Source organism: Tubulanus polymorphus, chromosome 2 (genome assembly GCF_964204645.1).
Source record: "Tubulanus polymorphus chromosome 2, tnTubPoly1.2, whole genome shotgun sequence".
NCBI classification, from domain to species: Eukaryota; Metazoa; Nemertea; class Palaeonemertea; order Tubulaniformes; family Tubulanidae; genus Tubulanus; species Tubulanus polymorphus.
The window spans coordinates 12,641,316-12,658,297 of record NC_134026.1 but is presented as its reverse complement, the minus strand read 5'-3'; the positions used below and the strand labels follow the sequence as shown (position 1 = coordinate 12,658,297).

General features: G+C 32.6%; 1 protein-coding gene across 1 annotated transcript in view; it reads left to right on the top strand.

The window, feature by feature from the left end:
* Positions 1 to 3,683, top strand: part of LOC141899288 (metal transporter CNNM4-like) — a 50,802-nt gene extending 47,119 nt beyond the window's left edge. The window contains exon 5 of the mRNA XM_074785498.1: positions 1,606 to 3,683. Within this exon, the coding sequence (XP_074641599.1) occupies positions 1,606 to 2,072 (467 nt within the window). The 3' untranslated portion in view covers positions 2,073 to 3,683. The remainder of the gene's footprint in view (positions 1 to 1,605) is intronic.
* Positions 3,684 to 16,982: the final 13,299 nt, after the last annotated feature.

Genomic DNA, 16,982 nt, shown 5'->3' with positions numbered 1-16,982 from the left:
CGAATTCTGAGTCTGTAGCTTCCTACTGGTTTGCCATTTCTCATTACAATTTGTGATGGGTGTTCTTTGGAAAGGGATGTTTTATACCTGAGACAGGTATTTTTCATCAGCCAATTATGACGCAATTGGCGGCCATCTTGGTGTAACCAGTACTCATTCGTAAGTGGGAAAAAGTTTTTCCACATTATATTGATACCTAAGCGTATTTTGCTACCACAATCAATTAGAAAGTTGTAGCTCATAACGTGTTCTATGATTGTGGTGAGTTTCAAGGTAATTGGATTTCGTATATGGCCACCAGGGGGCGTTGAATAATACAATATCTTAGCATTTCTTTATTATATTCGTACCTATGACTATTTTGTGACCACAATCAATTGGAAAGTTGTAGCTCATGACATCATCTATGATTGTTGCGAGTTTTAAGGACATAAGTTTTTCTATATGGTCACCAGGGGGCGTTGAATAGTAGAATAACTTAGTATTTCCTTATTATATTGGTACCTAGGCATATTTTGTTCCCATGATCAATTGCAAAGTTGTAGTTCATGACATGTTCTATGATTGTGGTGAGTCTCGAGGTCATTGGGTTTTGAATATGGTCACCAGGGGGCGTTGAATAGTAGAATGACTTAGTATTTCCTTATTATATTGGTACCTAGGCATATTTTGTTACCATGAACAATTGCAAAGTTGTAGTTCATGACATGTTCTATGATTGTGGTGAGTCTCGAGGTCATTGGGTTTTGAATATGGTCACCAGGGGGCGTTGAATAGTAGAATGACTTAGTATTTCCTTATTATATTGGTACCTAGGCATATTTTGTTACCATGATCAATTGCAAAGTTGAAGTTCATGACATGTTCTATGATTGTGGTGAGTTTCGAGGTCATTGGGTTTTGAATATGGTCACCAGGGGGCGTTGAATAGTAGAATGACTTAGTATTTCCATATTAAATTGGTAACGAGGCATATTTTGTTATCACAATCAATTACAAAATCGTAGCTGCTGACATGTTCTATGATTGTGGTGAGTTTTAAGGTCATTGGTTTTTGTAAATGGTCACCAGGGGACGTTGAATATTGAAATTGTTAGATTGTTGAGCATTTGAAACCATTTCCCAAGTGGGCATGGTGTCCCTGGACCCCTAGTTAGTCATTGCGGAACGTTTAGTTTTCCAACAATGATGAGGGGTGGTAGGTAGTCATGCAATTCAAGTCATCATTTATTACACGTTACTTCCGTGTTGTTGAAAATCTCGCGAGTCCTGGACCAAACCCCATTGAACAATGTGATCTGTGTGCTGGCCACAAATGCACACAGATCACACTACACTACCCATTACAAACTCCAGTACCCACAGCTTTCATATATCCATCCAAATATTTAGAGTGTGTTTCTTCCTGGTTATAGCCTTTCATTGACAGTTAGATATGACTAAGATATGACATGTAAGCTTTTAACAGTATGAAATATGAATCGATCAGATGGTCATCTTATTTTCTTTGTTTATTTGTTATGAAATACTTATGAGTACATGTACATGTATATGTTTTCAGTAAGAGAATAATCTTATGTCTTATAATGTCTTCCACAATTTCAGCACTTCCTTCTCCATTGGCTCGAGCGAATAGTTGTAGTAGTATATCAAGTCTAGGACCCGGGTTCTACGCCAAACAACCAACATATACACCAGATTTTACAGTCAAAGCTTTGAGTGATGTGCAGTATATGAAAATAAAGCGGGCTCATTATATCGCAGCGCGGAAAGCTACACTCATGGAACGAAGCTCTAAACACAATGAATATGACCCCTTTTCAAAGGAATGGGCTAAAGTGAGTTCTATGCAGCACCACTGTGGAAGTGTTGATGGTCATTCAGAAACTGGAGACCGTAACCGTAGTGAAAGCTTCACACCATCCGTTGATTTCAATATATCCATGACACGAGATGATGATAAAGAGGAGACAGGAAGTGTCACGTCTGAATCGAATATGCTCACTGATAGATATATCAAAGATTCTGGGCTAGATGGCAATAGAACTGAAGAAGACTCAGTGCAACTTTGACCAATTTTTAAAAAGACGTTAGCATATATGGTTGTTTTAATTTAAATTAGATATCAGGACCTAGTGCCACACTTCTAGTTTGAAATTGTTTTCCTATTTTAAAACAATGGAAATGAACTTATTTTATCTAGAGTCATTTTTTTAGATACAAACTAGACATATGGATCCAGTTGCATTAATGCAGGTGTCATTGAAATTCCTGTCATCCCCTGCATAGGCATTCAACAGTAATGCGATTCTTTCTATCATAACTTGACATCGTATATCTTTCGTTCTGATTGTTCACCGGATCGAATGAGACCCAGATTACTCACGTTTTAAGTTCACTTCATTTTGAAACTCAGTTGAATGTTACACGGATCTTCAGCCCAAAAACTGGCCCTGTCAGAATCAAGATGGCCGACTGACAGCCATTGTTGTTCATCAAAATCAACACTTTTTACACATTTTTGAACTTTTTGAGGGAAATTTTGAAGACGCTTTTATAAATTACCTTCATCTTATATATATATTAGAATCCCCAAAGGGTCCATCAGCATAAGAAAAATTGCGTCGATCGGACTCAAGATGGCCTTCCTATGACCTTTTTAATGCCCAAAATGTCAATTTTGGCCCATATTCCGAGTCCTGCAGCTTCTTCCTGGTTTGCCATTTCTCATTGCAATTTATAATGGGTATTCTTTGGAAAGGGATGGTTTAGACCAGAGACAGGTATTTTTGATCAGCCAATTATGACGCAATTGGCGTCATCAGTACTCATTTGTAGGTGGAAAAAGTTTTTCCACATTATATTGATACCTGAGCATATTGTGTTACCACAGTCAATTGCAAAATTGTAGCTCATGACATCGTCTATGATTGTGGTGAAGTTAAGGACATTAGTTATTCTATATAGTCACAAGGGGGCGTTGAATAGTAGAATATTTGATTGGTACCTAGGCTGATTTGGAAAGCAACTGAGATGTCTCACACCTAACAACAATTAACAGCAATAGAAATTAGGGAAACAATGTTGCTCACACATATTGAAAAATGTCAAATGAATGTTGAATTCCTCAGGTCATGCTATTTTGGCATATTTGAATGATCCCTGAATGCCTTTTAAAGGGATATCATCATTTGTTGAACATTAGTAGTATTTCTGTAGTAGACAACCTTTGTGAAATACTGTTGAATTCTTGACTGAATTACTGTTGAATTCCTGAAAAACCCGAAAGTTAAAAGCCTATGCAGGAGGGTGACAAGAATTTCAATGATGGCTGCATAAATTTGAACTTACACATTTGCATTGCAGTATCTATGTAATTTCTATATACATCGAAAAGTATCACTGTATGAATCATAGGATTGATTGTTAGAGTTTTATGTAATCATGAAGTAGATGTGATAATGTTAAGTTGTCGATTGAAAAACCTCAATGATATAGTTGTCGAGCCCACCGAAATAAATGAAAATATCTGAAAGTTGTGTTTGTATGACTTAGCAATGCAGAAGTCATGACAAAAGGTTAAAGGGGTCATGAAGTTGTTTTTGAGATATGGCTAAAAGTATTTTTTATCATCAGTTGTGACCTATTGATTGATTTAGTGGTCAAGAAATTAATTTTTAATTCTTCAGTTAGTGTTAAAACAAGACTTTTAATCGGCCGCGCTGATTCCTTTGCAACCTGAAAGTGTGACATCATTCAACCAAAACAACATGGTGTAGTGTATAGAAACAAACTGCGATTAAAGTGCAAAATAGTGACTCAAATACATCAGATTCCAATCAAACGTCTGGAGTTAAGGAAGCCAACAGTTGTTATTAATAGACAGTCAAAATCATTCCATTTAATTTGGACCTGACGCCTCAGAACGAAGCAATTTATGACTATAGTACAGCATATTTCTACGCCGTGGAGTAGCGAGCATTCATCATCAATTAAGTCATTCCCTCTCTGTAAAAACCACACGGAGGGGATGACTGATATAGACATCGCAGATATTTCTGTGGGCAGAGAAAGTTTTATCCAGTACTGGACCATAAAAGCGTCCTGAAACCGTAAACTTGTTCGTGAATCCCAGCCCAGCCTGCGCGATCCCGTGTAAAAGTAATGTGTGCTGCATACATACAGTCAGTATGTTGTACATACTACAGCGATGTGGGTCACTGGGGAAAGCCAGTACTATATGCAGTGGAAAGCGCATATCTCTTACTAGGTATTGAATTTGCAAATCACGTCACTTGGCAGAATAAAAGGCTCTCGGATAATAAAAACATAAGTTTTGTGTATCCAAGATTATGTGTGCTGTAATATTTGCAAGAATCCTTCTCTAAAGTGTGAAGCTAGTTTACACATACGGCGGGTGTTTTCGCCCTTACGGTCCATCATCTTAGGGCCAAATCTTTGGTTTTGGCCACTAAGATTTGTTGCTGCCTTTGTGGGAACAGTTCATAGCTTCACACAGCAAAGGCATTTCAAAAGACGGTAAAATTAGCGCAATATTCAACGAAACTGAGCATTGTATTTTAACGCTTCTGAGTGTCCTGCAGGCGATGTGTTCTCAAAATGACATCACCGCGCAAACGCGAGCGTCCTGTTGCTACGGGCTTTTCTCGAGTTTGGATAAAGATATTAAAAAAATTTTTCCACGAGAATACTATAGATGCATACGGTGCATGTTTTATACAAAAAAATTAATTTTTTAAAATTTTATTCAAAACCTCTTCATGACCCCTTTAACTGTCATTTCTACCCTGCCAAAGGGCTATTCTATTTAAGTTTTAATCCACCTGGGACTGGTGCAGACGGGCTATTGCATTCACTGTTCATACGCTCATACGTCCATATCCAGTTATTTTAGTCAGTTTGAGTCTTGTCTTGATAGACGAGGGCTTCTAAAATTGAAACTCCGTTCCCGTAAAACATTACACAGCTGAATATGACTCTTACTAATGTTTCGATTATTCCCTCCAACATAGCGTCTCCAGATTTCTGATTTAATGGTCGAAAAAGGTTATTCTATCGCAATTTTGCAGGTTAGTTATGTGGTAGATGAGAGGGGGTTAAGCAATCGCGAAGTATTACGTCCGTCTTGACGTAGGAGTAATTGGGAAAGTAGGCTTTCAGATCAGAGGGCGAGAGGGCGAGACACCACTCATCAGCACAAGTAATTTTTTTTCCTAATAAATGGGAGATAGAAAAGCATTCTTAGCAACAATAAATAACAGAATTAAACCAACAAAAAAACAATTTGAAATAAAAAAGTTAGTTGATGTTACAAAAGAAATTGAACATAAAATATTGAAATTAGAAAAGATAAAAACTAAATATGGAGAGAAAGTATCAGCTAATTTAAGCTACTGTAATGTTAGTACATCACGAGAATTTAAAGTGTTTTTACCCGATAAATGGGTTTCATTGAGTACAGAGGAATTGAAAGATTTAGTAGGATTTAAAATAATATATCATGGGAAAAATGAAGACGGTCATCATGATTTAGAAATTGTTGATTGAATAAAAAATAAAAATAATGAATATCTAGAATCCAAAATGACCTTAGTCGTTTTATAAACAACTACAATCATACAGTCAAACATCTGTTACATGTTATTATAAGAGAGTGCTTCATTTGAATATTGATCGATCAAACAGGTGTTGCGCAACGTTGTTGTTATATAATAAGCACGCAGTACATACAACACACACAAGCCAGTTAGCCGGTATTGAACCACCACGTTTTCATTGGTTGCTGAAAGCGAGGTTTATTTAAATTAGATCGGCCGTGACGAAGGATAGTCATCATTCTCTCGTGATTAAAAGGAATATTTCAATGTTTTTACGGTAAGTTTTAGCGAAATTGCCCTATCCTCGACCTACAGAGTTTTCAGGGGATAAGCATCCCATTATTGAAAGGCGCCACGGGACGCTTATCCCCCGTCATTTCTACTTACACCCCTGGCGACCCACGTCAACCGGGATCTCCTTCAATGATTGGTAGAAATCACATTATATTAAAGGCGCCTAATGTAATTTCTACCAATCTCGAAATTCGAAACCGAAGGAGAAACCCGGAGAGTGGACGAAGGTGCATTTTCAAAATGCCTCTGCTGGCCAGAGCTACTCCAGTGGTTGAATGAATTACCTTATATACTTAGCTAAAACACCTAAGTAAATGTTGCTGGTGCTAAAAAAATATGTGAAATTTGAAATTATAAATTATTCCGAATGAAAAGAATATAAGAATGAAAACTGATAAATGAATTATGGATTTTTAACTTAATTATGATATAATTTTTAATCAAATTAGTAATCTATTACCATGTTAATTGATTAACAAATTCAAATTCAAATTTAAATATTCATTTTAGCATCACACCCCACCCAGTGCTGCCATCTTTCAATTTAAGAAAAAACTAATAATAAGAAACGACTGTAATACAATATTCAAGTAAAAACAAAATAAATTAATAAAAATAATGAATATCTAGAATCCGAAATGACTTATCTGGACAATTTAATCGCTCCGCATAGATAGACAAAAGTAGTGAGATATTCAATTAATATTCAATTAATTAAAAAAATTATTTTTTTTTGCTTTTTTTCTAAAATATTAATCCATTTTTTTAATTATCAATTTTGGAATTTCAGAAGTACTTTCATTTTTGATAGCAGTTGGTTCAGAATTACTAATATCATGAATTTTATTTGATTTCTTATACCAATTACACCCAATCAAAATGAATACAATTACAAATCCAACTGTAAAATATAGATATTTATCAAACATTCTATTATCAGAAGGAGTAGAAATAACAATATTTTCACTATTTTTATTAACATTTTTATTACTTATTTTTTCTTTTACAGCTTTTTTATATTCTTGTGATTTAATTCCTAATTGCCGAGACCATTCAATTTGTTTCTGAGTTCTCGGTTTTTTCTTCACAGTTAATTCCTTCACTTCTTTCACTTCGCTCATTTATTATAGAAATATTTTTACTTTCAATATTTGAAAATGTTATAACCCCGGTTGATAATAATGTCATAAATCCACCTAATTGAAATGATAAATATCCAATCCATTTATTTAATTCAGTCATAACTAAATAGTCATTTTTTAAATCGGAATATAATCTATTTTCATTTTCAATTGGTAGTATATAATTACATAATTTACCTTTTTACCTTTTACTACATTTTCTGATATCGCGTCATTAATTTTAGCTGTTCTGGCGGCTTCATAAATCTTAAATAATCTAATAATTTCAACTGATTTCATTGTATCTAATTCATTATAAGTTAAATTTTTATCAACAAATTTTTTACATTTTCCAGATGCTATTAATATTTCTAATTGATGTTTGCAATAAAGATAATATTCATAATTATTATTTGTTGTAACATTACTTAAAACACCATCATCTGGAATTAATTTGTTTTCTGTTATTCCTAAATCATCTAAAGTTTTTTCAATTGGAACATCACCATTTTTAGATTTTATTTTCTTTTCACCTCCCATTTATAAAACAAAAAAATTAATTGTGTGATGTTGCAACTAGAATTTAACTAGAATGTAACTAGAATTCAACTATATTAACAAACTAGTTGAAATATTGTTGTTTTTGTTTATTTCTAGTTAAATCTAGTTGATTTTTGTTTCAACTACTAACAACTAGAATTCAACTAGAATGTAACTAGAATTAAACTAGATTAACAAGCTAGTTAAAATATTGTTAAATCTATTTGATTTTTGTTACAATTACTAATAACTAGAATTCAACTAGATTAACAAACTAATTGAATTTAAATAAATTCATATTTAAATGGGTGTTGTAATCTAAATAGTAATTTTGATCTTTTAATATTTTTCAACTTATCCATATATTCATTATGTAAATCATGCGGAATAATATCATTTTCCTCAAGTGCATTTTTCATCGATTTTCTATCTTTATTGTAGAATAAAACTAGAAATCTAATGTTTTCTCTAAAGTCTTTAACAATTGAATTATATTTTTGATTTAAAACCCATGTTGTTATCCCAAAATGTCTCCCAGAGAAAGCTAAATAGCATAACTCACTTTCTCTAACTTTTGAATCATGTAGATTAGCACAATCATCTATAATGAATAATGTATTTGATCCTTTATAAATATCAATTGCTATTTTAATACAATTATCTAAATTTTCTTTTACTGTTTTAGGATCAAATATAATAAATTTATTATTCCTAGTAATATTTCTATCATAAGTTTGATTAAATTCATATGTTGGACAAAATAATACTATATTATCAAAATAGTTTTCATAAACAGTTTCTAATAAATTTAATATAAAATAAGTTTTTCCACAATTTGTTACACCAGAAATTAACATATTATGAGGCTCAAATATGAATAATTCCTTATTCATTTATATATTTTTAATTTTACTTGATAATATCCATTCATTGAATTTATCTGGCCATCCAACCCATTTTACTAAAGAATATTTTTTTCTTTTAATAGTTTTTGTTTTTAATACTTTTTCAATTTTATATTCTTGTTGTAGATTTTCAGTAGTTAAACTTAATTCTTCTTCGTAAAAGTAGCCATCAACTTCTTCACCATCTAAATCTTCTAATTTATAGACATATGGTTTTGTTGTTATTACCTTTTTTATTTTATATATTTCTCTAGTAAAATTTCGATCGTATCCTTTATCAAATATCTTTTTATACTTAGAAATTCTAACATTTTGACCAACTTTAAATTTAGGTTCACCAAAATCATCTACAAGAAATGCTCCATATAAATTATTCCAAACAATTTCAGCATTTTCAGGTTTTCTAGCATCAATAGGTTTCATTCCAATAGAAGAATGATAAGAATTATTATATCCTTCTATCAATTTTGGTAAAACATCAATCCATTTAAAAGTATTATTTGCTGTAAAATATTTCCACATTCTTGTTCTTAATGTTCTATTAAATCGTTCAACAACTGCCGCTTTTTTATCCGATTTTGTTGAAAAATATTTAATATTATGATTATCTAAGAGTTCATGAACAAGTGAATTATCAAACTCTTTTCCATCATCAAATTGTATTTTTTCTGGTTTTAGTTTATCATCCCAAAGAAATTTTCTTAAAACATTTGATGTTTGTACAGCATCTTTTCTATAAAGTGGGAAGCTCCATACATAACGACTAAAAATATCAATTATATTCAATAACCACCAATAATCATCATTATCTTTCTTAACATTTTTCATATCAATTAAATCTCCTTGCCACTGTTGATCTACATAACTTACCATAGTTTTACGAGTTTTATATTTTCTAACAATTTTTTTATGTGTTGTGTATGTTGGTTGTTCTAACATAAATTCATTTATACCTTTATATTTAACTAAATTTTGTGGGATTATCTTATCTAATTTATCTTGTTTTACTTTACGCCATATATTTTTAGTAGAAGAATAAGCAACCGAACTCTCACGGTTGTAATATAAATTTCTTAAATATTGTTCTTTAGTATTAGGAGTTTTTTTACCACCCATTTATATATCCTTAATTTTAACTTTATATTTCTAATATTGAATACTATCTAATTGTGAATTTACAATATTTAATTGTGCGTCAGATATAATATAAATGTGCATTTTAAAATTTAAGCTTCCTTTTTTCTTTTTCATGAATAATTGTATTCCATCTTTAGTGTTCTGTAGTTTTTTCCCAGAACCATGTAATGAATTATCCTCTGTTCTAAAATCTAACCATAATGCATATTTATTGCCGGTATAATAATCAATTTGATTAATATTACAATTTTCAAATGATTTTACTTTTTCATTCATAAAATGTTTTCTAATTTCTGGCCATTGATCAATCATTCTCATTCCTTGACAAAATATTTTATTTGCTATTCCTTCGATAGTTATTTCTACTTTTGTTATTTCAGGATTATGATAATTATCTACCTTTATTGCGCCATTAGAATATGTTGCAATGGTATAAAATATTAATATACCTTTAATGGATCTTCTTGGGAAGTTAATATTCTCATTAATTATTTCATCATTTGCATTAATAGTTACGGTTTTAAATTTATCAATATAATCATATAATAATGAAAATCCTTGATTGTATTGAGTTTGAATTGTGCTAGCAATATTTTCATTAGTTACTGTGTTATATTCTAAACATATATTCGATAATTTATAACCCATATCTTTAACAACGCTAGATAATACAATTTCATTTACAGGAGCAAATGTTATCTCAAATATAATATCTTCTTGAATTGCGTATTTATATAAAGGTGCATTATTATTTATCAATTCAAAATCTAATGGAATTTTATATTTGCTTCCATAAATCTTTTTAATCAAATTATCTGTGGCACGAGTTACTATTGCTTCATTAGCTCCTGATCTTAATTTATTATGGTTTTCCGATTGAATACCTTGAAATATCATATTATTTCTATTTTCTTTAGTTAACCATAAATCTTTATAATGCATAAATAAATTATAATCATCTAATGAGAAAACTGTTTCTGGACCAATCTTTATTGTTAATTTTTTAATCAAATATCTTCCAACATTATCAACAACATAATTGTTATCATGGCCAGTTACTTTTATATCGGCTGATAAATAAATACTATTTGGAACATAAAAAGTATTTTGTGTTAATCTAGGAATTCTAACATATAAAGTTTCATCGGGATTAATATTTGAAGGGTTATGAGTAATTATACGATGTGATCTTTCTGCTTTAATAGCATTAGATATTCTAGAAATCTTAGAAGGACTTATATAACTCCCACTCATTTATTAAACAAAAAAATTAATTATTTATTTTTTATTATTTTTTTCTTGATATCTTTTTGATATCATATTTACTAACCCAAAAATAATAGCACTTACAACTGTAATTAAAAATAAAATAATATGTTCAGCAGCAAAGTTAATAATGTTTCCTGCAGATTTCAATATAAAACCAACAATTGATGCAATAATTCCTGGTAATGCTGCGGCAGATTTTTTAGATAGTTCCCATAAATATTTTGCTAATTCCTTTAAACCATCTTTAACTTTATCTTGTATAGAATTATTATCATTCGGGGGTTTATCCGGTTTATTGGGAGTAGGTGTAGATTTTAAAGCATTTGATATAGCTAAACCAATTGTTGTAAATAACATAGTTACAGCTGTTAGAATTGAAAGAATTGTTATTCCTTCTAATTTAAGTAATAATTTTATTCTATCTTTTAATGATATTTCAGAATTTGGTTTAATCAACAAATCTTTAAAAATAACTTTTAATCTATTAATATTATAATCATATGATTTTAATAATAATTTAATTTCTTCTTTCTGTACTTCTAAATTATCTTTTAAATTACTAATTTCTTTTTCTAAACGTAATTCTTTTTGCCTATATTCTATTTCATCAATTACTTGATGATCTAAATCGGACTTTATTTGTTCTATTTCTTTATTTGCATTAGTTAATTCTTTTTCCAAATACATAATTTTTTGATCTCTTATACTTTTATTATGTGCAATTTTATCAGATGCAAGTCTTAATAATTTCTCTAATTGCTTTATCAGAAAATATATCTAAATCTTCTAATTGTTGATCTGTTGCATCAAGTAATCCATTCGGTAAAAGTTTTTCAATTGGAACTTTATTTGATTTAAGTTTACTATTTTTGGAAGTTATATTCTGTTCAGAAGTTGTTTCTGTTTCTGATTTCTTTTTGATTATTTCAAATAATTCATTAATTCTTTGTTTAAATACTTCTCTATTTTTATTCATTTCTGTTTGTGTTAAATCTTCTTCTATATCATTACTAATACTTATTCTCTTAATTCTATCTGGATCTAAATCACTCAAAGTTGATTTTGTTAATATTTTATTTTTATTATTTTTATGAGTGATAGCAATATAATAATCATCTTTCAAATGATAATAACATTTACCATTATCTAAAAATCTTAATTGATCTGCTAAAGGTCCAACGTCTTCATCATTTATGTTAAGTTTAGAATTTTCAATTAAATCTTCTAATTTAGCTATTTTGTTTAAATTATCTAAATCTTGTTTTACTAAATATGGGTCTAAATTTTCGGGATTTAATTGTGATTCAGCATTTTTAATATAATCAGGCATATTCAAATTATTATTATATTCTGGCTCATTACCATCATTAAAATTTGTTTCATCAAAATCAGGTGGTTGTTCATCAGTTATACCAGGTTCATCAAAAGGATCCATTCCAATATCTTCTCCACCTTCTACATCCATTTATATAATAAAAAAATTAAAATTTAAAATATAGCTGCAATGCAGCGATAACGGGTTTTCTGCACAGTCTTAGAATCCTGTTCAACGGTGGATTTCGACGAAGCATTTGATAAGGCACAACATCAGCCATTACTAAACAGGCTATTAGGAAACAGTATCAATGATAGGTCGCCCAAATGGCTCAGCAGTTATCTCTGAACGAAAACTTGTAGCCGAAATCAACGGAACGCCTCATCTTGGAATAAGTCGGTCAAACTAGTGGAGTCACGCAAGGTAGTATCCTAAGTTGTCTTCTGTTTAATGTCCTGACAAATGACATACACACTAATCCAACATATCCCAGACCGAGTAAATTTCCAAATCGACCTTAACACGCTGTTCGACCAAAAAACTTAATGTTCCAACAAGAAAATCTTGTTTGAATGAAAATAATTCTGTTTGATCGAACAATACGCTTTTTGCTTGAACCAAAAATTTTCTTCATTCTGACAAAAAATGTGTTCGAATAAAAAGCTATGTTATAGTTGAAATGAAAAATTTTAAGTCCCGGCAAAAAAATTTGGTGGAGCGAAAACAATTTTTTCGAACGAATGTTTGAATGAAAACAATTCTGTTCGATTGAACGAAATACTTCATACTTTCGGTTCGGAGAAAAAACTTTTTTCAATATACTTGTTCGAACGAAAAACTTAATGTTCTGACAAGAAAATTCTGTTCAAATTAAAAAAGATTCTGTTCAATTGAACGATTGTTCAAACGAAAAACCTTTCGTTTGGACAAAAAAAAGTTTGTTCAACTTTGTTCTTGCGATTTTCTCGCATCGCAGAAAGTAGAACACGTACGACTCCATGTGACTGGCGTTGCTGAAAGGTCAGGACGCCAGTGATATGACGACTGAGTTTCAAGTCGTCAAAACGTCACGATACGTCAACATATTTATGTTGACTTGATGCGATATATCGCGATATATCGACATAAACATGGCGACTTGTCGAGTTGGAACGCGACAACTCGAGGCCCTTTATCGCTTCCGTAGATCTTTCATTAAGTAGGATCACTTGAATGATCGCTTTAATATCTACGGAAGCGATAAGGGGCCTCGAGATGTCGCGTTCCAACTCGACAAGTCGCCATATTTATGTCGACATATCGCGATATATCGCGTCAAGTCGACATGAATATGTCGACATATCGTGACGTTTTCACGACAAATTTCGCTTTTTCGCCCATTTTCCACGGGACAAGCCGTCATTTGAAGACACGTCTAAATGTAAGATGAGGACGCCACTAATATGGCGACTGGGTTTCAAGTCGTCGTGAATATGTCGACTTGTCGCGAGGAAAATGGTCGCGAAAACGAAATATGTCGTCAAAACGTCACGGTATGTCGACATATTCATGTCGACTTGACGCAATATATCACGATATATCGACATAAATATGACGACTTGTCGAGTTGGAACGCGACATCTCGAGGCCCCTTATCGCTTCCGTAAATATCACTTAAAAAAAAAAAGAATCTGCCAAAATGACCTTAATATTCGACACATTATCTACGGAAGCGATAAGGGGGCTCGAGATGTCACGTTCCAACTCGAATAGTCGCCATATTTATGTCGACATACCGCGATATATCGCGTCAAGTCGATATATCGTGACGTTTTGACGACATATTTCGTTTCCTCGACCATTTTCCTCGCGACAAGTCGACATATTCATGACGACTTGAAACTCAGTCGTCATATTACTAGCGTCCTCATCTTACACTTAGACATGTCTTCAAATGACGGCTTGTCCCGTGGAAAATGAGCAAAAAAGCGAAATTTGTTGTGAAAACGTCACGATATGTAGACATATTCATGTGGACTTGACGCGATATATCGACATAAATATGGCGACTTGTCGAGTTTGAACGCCACAACTCGAGGCCCTTTATCGCTTCCGTACTATATCAGATTAATCGACTTCAAAATAGGCGAAAGCATAAGTCTTTATTACGTTATTAATTGGCCTAATTATTCAAAAGCTAACAAAGTGGGCGACAAAACCAAAAAAATTAATTGTCGCGGGCGATAAAACCAAAATAATCATTTGTCGCTGGCGATAAAACCAAAATATTGAATTGTCGCGGGCGACAAAACCAAAAAAAAATGAATTGTCACGGGCGATAAAACCAAAATCTTGATTTGTCGCGGGCGACAAAACCAAAATATTGAATTGTCGCGGGCGACAAAACCAAACTAATGAATTGTCGCGGGTGATAAAACCAAAATAATGAATTGTCGCTGGCGATAAAACCAAAATATTGAATTGTCGCAGGCGATAAAACCAAAATATTGAATTGTCGCGGGCGACAAAACCAAGCTAATGAATTGTCGCGGGTGATAAAACCAAAATAATGAATTGTCGCTGGCGATAAAACCAAAATATTGAATTGTCGCAGGCGATAAAACCAAAATATTGAATTGTTGCGTGGACAAAACCAAAATATTGGATTGTCGCGGGCGACAAAACCAAACTAATGAATTGTCGCAGGCGATAAAACCAAAATAATGAATTGTCGTGGGCGATAAAACCAAAATAATGAATTGTTGCTGGTGATAAAACCAAAATATTGAATTGTCGCGGACGATAAAACCAAAATAATGAATTGTCGCGGGCGATAAAACCAAAATAATGAATTGTCGCGTGCGACAAAACCAAAATAATGAATTGTCGCGGGCGATAAAACCAAAATAATGAATTGTCGCGGGCGATAAAACCAAAATAATGAATTGTCACGGGCAACAAAACCAAACTAATGAATTGTTGCGGGCGATAAAACCAAAATATAGAATTGTCGCAGGCGATAAAACCAAAATATTGAATTGTTGCGTGGACAAAACCAAAATATTGAATTGTCGCAGGCGATAAAACCGCGACATAAAAAAAAATTGTCGCAGGCGATAAAACAAAAATAATGAATTGTCGCTGGCGATAAAACCTAAATAATGAATTGTCGCGGGCGACAAAACCAAAATAATGTATTGTCGTGGGCGATAAAACCAAAATAATGAATTGTCGCTGGTGATAAAACCAAAATATTGAATTGTCGCAGGCGATAAAACCAAAATATTGAAGTGTCGTAGGCGTTAAAACCGCGACAAAAAAAAAATTGTCGCAGGCGATAAAACCAAAATAATGAATTGTCGCGTGCTACAAAACCAAAATAATGAACTGTCGCGGGCGATAAAACCAAAATAATGAATTGTCGCGGGCGATAAAACCAAAATAATGAATTGTCCCGGGCGACAAAACCAAAATATTGAATTGTTGCGGGCGACAAAACCAAACTAATGAATTGTTGCGGGCGATAAAACCAAAATAATGAATTGTCACTGGCGATAAAACCAAAATATTGAATTGTCGCAGGCTATAAAACCGCGACAAAAAAAAAATTGTCGAGGGCGATAAAACCAAAATAATGAATTGTCGCGTGCGACAACACCAAAATAATGAATTGTCGCGGGCGATAAAACCAGAATAATGAATTGTCGCGGGCGACAAAACCAAAATAATGTATTGTCGCGGGCGATAAAACCAAAATAATGAATTGTCGCTGGTGATAAAACCAAAATATTGAATTGTCGCAGGCGATAAAACCAAAATATTGAAGTGTCGTAGGCGATAAAACCAAAATAATGAATTACTGGCGATAAAACCAAAATATTGAATTGGCCTATGTATATGCGTAGGCCTAACATCCGGACAGATTGGTCGTAGGCCTATTGAATAACAACCCACCTAAATATCGTAAATTTTGTTTTGAAGTTCAATCCAATGAGTCCGTTAATAAAGGCAACAATTATACTGTGTTTTAGTATAGCTCAGTACCGGTAGGCCTAAAGCCGCGTAAAACTCGATAAACACTTCAAGCGACACAGCGAACGATCTTCTTTCCCCCACAGCGAACGCTTACTCCGAATGTCAAGTGTGAGTCCAGCATACGGAAAGGAGTGTGTTATATACTTGTTTTTAGTAAATACCTTCTGCATTTGACAATGATCGGGCGCTATTGCACTTTCGTACCCCCCTCCCAAAAATTTTTATTTCAGCATATTTATTATCAGGGAGGTCTAGAGATTCAAAATCAGTAACTTTTGACCCAAAAAACTTAATTTTTGTAGGTTAAAATTTTGTTATTTTGGGCCCTAAATCGCGTTTAAATTCGCCGATTCGCGACGTCAACAACGCCATATTGGATGTCAATCAAAGTTGCTAACCCTCCACTGAAATGTCATGACATAAAAACTTTGCAAAAACCATGTTTTCAAACATAACCATCTCTGAAAATAACGCGTATGATTGCATTATTTTCATACTTAGCTATTGATTTAAAGATGTCCTGATGAAGAAAAGTTATGTACCCAAAAACGAAATTATGTCAATTCAATTCAATTCCATTTATTGAGATATATTTATTCAGATGTTTTTAGGTGGTAATTAGTGCGGAAACATGGCCGACCCGTCGGTTTGAATCGAGGAAATCGGCCCCAAATTATCAGAATTTTGGCTTGGAAAAAATTATTTTTTTTTGTCAAAAGTAATTTATTTTGACTCTACAGACCTCCCTGATAATAAATATGCTGAAATA